Source organism: Chaetura pelagica, unplaced genomic scaffold, assembly GCF_000747805.2.
Source record: "Chaetura pelagica isolate M959 unplaced genomic scaffold, ChaPel_1.0 scaffold94, whole genome shotgun sequence".
NCBI classification, from domain to species: Eukaryota; Metazoa; Chordata; class Aves; order Apodiformes; family Apodidae; genus Chaetura; species Chaetura pelagica.
In genome coordinates, this window is record NW_009952881.1 from 91,529 (window position 1) to 96,691 (window position 5,163).

The 5,163-nt window shown below is 39.0% G+C and overlaps 1 protein-coding gene across 1 annotated transcript in view; it reads right to left on the bottom strand.

The window, feature by feature from the left end:
- Positions 1-699: 699 nt before the first annotated feature.
- GTF2H1 (general transcription factor IIH, polypeptide 1, 62kDa) overlaps positions 700-5,163 on the bottom strand; it is a 17,605-nt gene continuing 13,141 nt past the window's right edge. Inside the window, exons 10-14 of the mRNA XM_009995382.1 lie at positions 5,002-5,119; positions 4,040-4,130; positions 2,667-2,782; positions 1,663-1,755; positions 700-1,111 (exon numbers count right to left, since the gene is read on the bottom strand). Coding sequence (XP_009993684.1) covers positions 1,025-1,111; positions 1,663-1,755; positions 2,667-2,782; positions 4,040-4,130; positions 5,002-5,119 — 505 coding nt within the window. The 3' untranslated portion in view covers positions 700-1,024. The remainder of the gene's footprint in view (positions 1,112-1,662; positions 1,756-2,666; positions 2,783-4,039; positions 4,131-5,001; positions 5,120-5,163) is intronic.

Consider the following 5,163-nt stretch of genomic DNA (forward strand, 5'->3'; position numbering starts at 1 on the left):
TGCATTGAAGTCACATTTAATACAGGACAAGTTGGTTTGAAATTGTGAACTGATTCCATTTGGAACAAAGTATGGCACAGATTCCCAGTATCTATGGGCATTGTGTAAGTAACATACTTTTCTCTTTGCAATGATTATCAATTCGCCAAAAATAGTTTAACAGTCAAAAGGGAAGAGTGAAAGAAAAGATATTTAGGAGAAGAAATAAAAAAAAGTCTAACAATTGAAAATAAATGACTTGTTTTGTAAGAAACTTTATTTAACTTCATTTTAAAAAATGCATTCTCTCCTCAGAACAAATGCCATCTTAAAAAAAGACTGTAGTAGCACACACTTGCACTCAAAAGGAAAACATGCAAAACTGATGGCTGAAAAAATTCTGCATAAAAATCCAAGACTTCAGGCAAAAGTTTGCCCCCATGTGCCTTTAGGGACCTCAGACTATAAACAGCTTTCAGTGCAATGTCTCTTGCTTCCAGTTGGTGGGGAAACGTGGTAGAGGCTTGTCATCTGATAGCTAGACTCTCCCAGATGTTTGAAGCAAAAACAGTCTAAGCTATATTTTAAAATATCATTGTTAAACTGTTGCAGAAAGTACAAACAGAATTCAGTAAAATGTCAGAATTCAGTGAAGAAAAACTTTTGAGTTCTACCCTGTGCCATACACTTCTTTAAAAAAAAATTAGACAGAAAAACAGATTTTATTAATACACGCTCTTTAAATTTATTTCTGAAAGCAGCTCTTTATGCAAATCAAAAGCAGTTCCTGAGTAACTGCAGTAAACAGTGTCTTTTAAATATTTTTGCACCTCATCTCTTCTGTTTTGGTTCTTCCTTGTTTTTCTCCCTAGTTTTCAAGTTTAATCTCAGTTCTTTTTCAAAAATGTGCAAGTTCAGTTAGCATCATTTCTGGAAGTCCACAGCTTGCAGGTCTTTCTGCAACAACTCTAAGATCTGCACATATGCTAGGTTGTACTCCTACACCTATTGCAGATTTTGCTCTCAAACCTGTACACGTGCCTTCTCACGTCTTCTTCAGCATACGCCGGGACTGCCACGTGTGGAACTTATTGTAGGCTGTCTGCAGCATCTCTTCTATATGACTTACCAGCTGAAAAATTAAGAGGAAAAAAAAATGTTCCAGCTACTGGAAAACAGATCCCCTCCCCTCCCTTTGATCAGGTAATTAGTTGGATTCTTCCTTTTACTCACTAAAGAGTAATCGCACTACAATCAAAAGGTCCATCAGGGAAAGACAGAACAGACCTGGAGGCTCAACTGCAAAGTATCTGTAGAGGGAGCAGTTCAGAGAGCTACTCAGCTGAGGTCACAGGGAAGTGACACACTTGCTTGTGCTGCCTGTTCTGGTATTTAGTTTGGGACCACTTTAAGTCTGACACAGTGGGAGACAGTTTTAAAGTTGTTGTCTCACTTAAGTAATTTCAAGTTACATTTCTTGATAGTTTCTGGTATTATTCAGCTAGTTATACAGGGAGAGAAGCCATGCTCAACCCTGTACCCAAGCTCTCTCTGCCCATTTCCTAGTTAACAGAAAAACATTAAATGCCCTAGGACAAGAAGTAACAAAGCTACCATCCTTTGATGATAACAATTCAAACTATTAATATGTCCCCACATAATTAAAAAGTATTTTCTCCTTACATTTGTGCTTAAATACTGTCTCCGAATCTTTTCTTGGAATGGGCAGAGCTTTGTAACCTGAAATCTTTCCAAGTTGCTCCTCATTTTCACAACCTGAGAGAGACAGAAACAATATTATAATCACATGCACAGAAGCTTCACTTCCTTTAACAAATTGTTCTCTAGCAAAAAACCTAGTAACTAATTCTGGGGGCTACTTTAGGTATAGTTTGAGGAAGAAAAGTTCCCAAAATACCAGTCTCTCGCAATTCTGGAGCATGTATTTATTTTTAAGGCAAGCAAAATGTAACTGAAAATGCACTGTGTCTCTCTGAGCATTTTAATTTGCCAGTAAATATTATAGATAAGATACTAACAAAAAACCTCTTGTTGTGCTTCAAGCAAAGACTATTATGGATTTTCAGGCCACATTTTGCAGCAGAAAACCCAACATATCTGAACACAAATTTTTATCTTTGTGGTCCATGTGAGGTCAAAAGCAAAAATAGCAACAGAAAAACGATTACAATCATACACCTGGTACTAGACTGACATCTCTTCTTGAAGGCAACTTTATTCTAAAAAGCAGTGTATGTTTTGAAGCTATGACTGAGTGATTTCGTAATGCACAGAAGAACGAAGAAAAGTTTAACTGTCACTGCAGGGGTTATGTCTGAGTTGGGGAAGGAGGGAGCTTTAGTTTGTATGTTTTAAAATGGCAATGAGAAACCTGCAGCTGGAATATAGCTGTCCATTCTGTTTGAAACTAGCCTACAGCAACTGCTCCTGAAGGGTGCTAATAGGCATGCAGGGACAAGGATGATTTTAACCAATAGCACCAGCAGAAATGGCTGAAAAATGTAATATCTGACATTGATTTGGGACCTTTGGTTCTAGGGATAAGTAAGTGCTGCACTGATTTAAAGAACGAGTATTAGTTTCATGCTTCCAAGTTCACAACAGTCACTCTAAGCCATGATCTGGCCACATCTTAACCAGGGCCACAGCAGGAAGCTCTGCCTTACCTTCTCTTCTAGGAATGGTGTGTTAACAGGAAAGCAGGACCAGAAGTGTCGTAGCAGTTCCCCTACTGCCACATATAAATGTTTTAGTTCACACTGAACGTCATTTGGCACCATCTCTGCAACAGGAAAAAGATCTTGTCACATCATTTAAAACTGTCACATGAAAAATGAGACTGTAAGGCTAATCAAGGAGTTCAGCAACATATAGTTCTACTAGAATGACAGTAAGGTTGGCTGGGAGGGAACGCTGAGGTGCCTCACACCTTAAGTGGGACTATCAGCAGTATTAGATCAGGCCAGCTGTGACTTATAGATAGACACTTGGAAGCTTGTATATTGCATAGGGAGACCTATGCTAGGCAAAGAATGTACACCAAACTTAATCCAAGATTAGAAGTAGTATATTTGTAGTCCTGTTTCTCAGACCAGAAGCAGTAGTAAATACTTCGTGGTTGATGCTGCAAGTTTTTCCCTCTCTTATGTTGACAATGAGAATACAGTCACAGCATGTGGAAGATGAAAAATCCAGGCAGGAACAAGGAACTGTAATCCAGATACTCTTAAAGAAGAAAGGGTGAGAGAGCTCAAGAACAGGGAAGGAACCACAATCATAAAAAGCAAAGACAAAAAGCAGTCATGAAGATGACAGGAGCATGGTGAGCTGAGAAGTGAATAGCAAACTCTAGCATAGGCTGTTTGTAAAAAACAAAAGTGGTGATCAGGCTCAGAGCAGTGGAGTGTAACACCCAGTCTGCCAACTGGGGTGGGTAAGCACACCTCACTACTGCTTGCTGACTCTCTTTTTTCAGCACCACAAAGCACTCGTACTTGCTTTCTTAGCTGTCCCAATTAGTTCCTGCTGCACTTTGTACCAAGTAACACAAATTAAACTGGAAAACTGTTATAAACCCTGCCTTGTGAGAAAAGGAATTCATCTGTTGCATGACTAAAGAGAAAGGAACCCAAACTGGCAGGAATGTGACAACAGGGAAATTCATGGTTGAATCAAGATGTGAGAAGGAGGGGTTCTGTTCTGCCCTTGCAATCTACAAGTTGTCCTTTTCCACAGCAAGCTGTTGATCTTAAATACAGAAATGCTGAACAAGCAAAACCCATTAGAGGACTTGGTATCAAGTGCATCCTTAATCACTTGCTCTGTAAGATTTTTCTCTGATTCACTTGCCTCAGCACCGGTGTAGCCAGTACCACCCTCACTCTGTGGCTGGGTTGTTGCTTTTCGTTTTTTGTTCCTGTAACCCAGTATTACTCCAGCTATGTTTTCACAATTTCCTTTATCATTGTAACATATTCTAAGAGGGAGATGAAACAGCAAGCCAGGTATGGTTACAGTATCATACATCCTGAAGACTTACGGTTTATGGCTTGCTGTGTTCCACCCTGCATAAGTGCTCCTCCAGGTGACAGGACTGCAATAGTGCTAGTAGCATCACCACTTGAAAGAACCTGAAGGGAGAGTGGGAACAAGTATTTCAGATCACTTTTTCCAACAAAATATTTTAAAGTAAGTTGAATTTGAACTCCAATAGCAAAAACAGTTGAGCAGATACAGGGAAAGTTCTGATGAAGAGTTTGCTCATCTCCAGAATCAGACAGAGTGCCTGTAAGTGCTATAGCTCATGTTTTCAGTTAAAGCTCTCCAATTATTTATGGACAAAGAAACCTTTACCTAGTATGTGAACTGACTGTACAGCTAATTTGAAGTGAGACAAGAGAATTGCTCTAGAGAAGTGTAACACATTCACAGTTGTGGCTGCTTTGCTTAGGGCCAATCCTAGGTTTACTAACAGAAGAAGTTCAGATACTGGCTGGGGAGACTGGCTACATGGCTATGCTGTATGCTGCCCTCCAGTTGCCAGGACAGAGCTTCTGTGCAGCCAACAGTGAGATCTACATCCTACCTAAGTGCATTTAGGATCAAAAGACCCATTCAGTTATAAACCTTCTTACTATGACCTCCTAAGACCATTATATCCTAAATTTCAGGGGGTGGGGATCAATAATATTGGCCTGTGCTTCATGTTGCATGACTGTTCTGCTTTACTACTTTGTAGCTTTACCATTTCCTCAAAAGAACACGGTATCCGTAGTATACAACTCTGAATATCAGCATTGACTCAGTTTGCTGTTGTTTAGATTTTAAATACAGTAGCTCAAAAGGCATGGATAAAGTTGTAAAATAAATGGAATAACAAAACTATTAGAGATAATTAAGCTTACCCTGAAAATTAAAATTCCACTACATGTGAGGTAAGAAATTACATAGAAAGCAAGATGCTAAGATCAAGAGGGAATTATTTTATGTATTCTTCCATACCTGAGTTAGTTTAGGTACATATGCTTCCATTTCTTGCCTAATATTATTAAAAGAATTAATTATATCCTGACTGGTTGCATATTGCTGTGATTGAATTGGAGTTGGACCATGATAATACCTGTGAGACGAGAAAAGGAAAATGAAAAGTGTATTAGCAGGAAT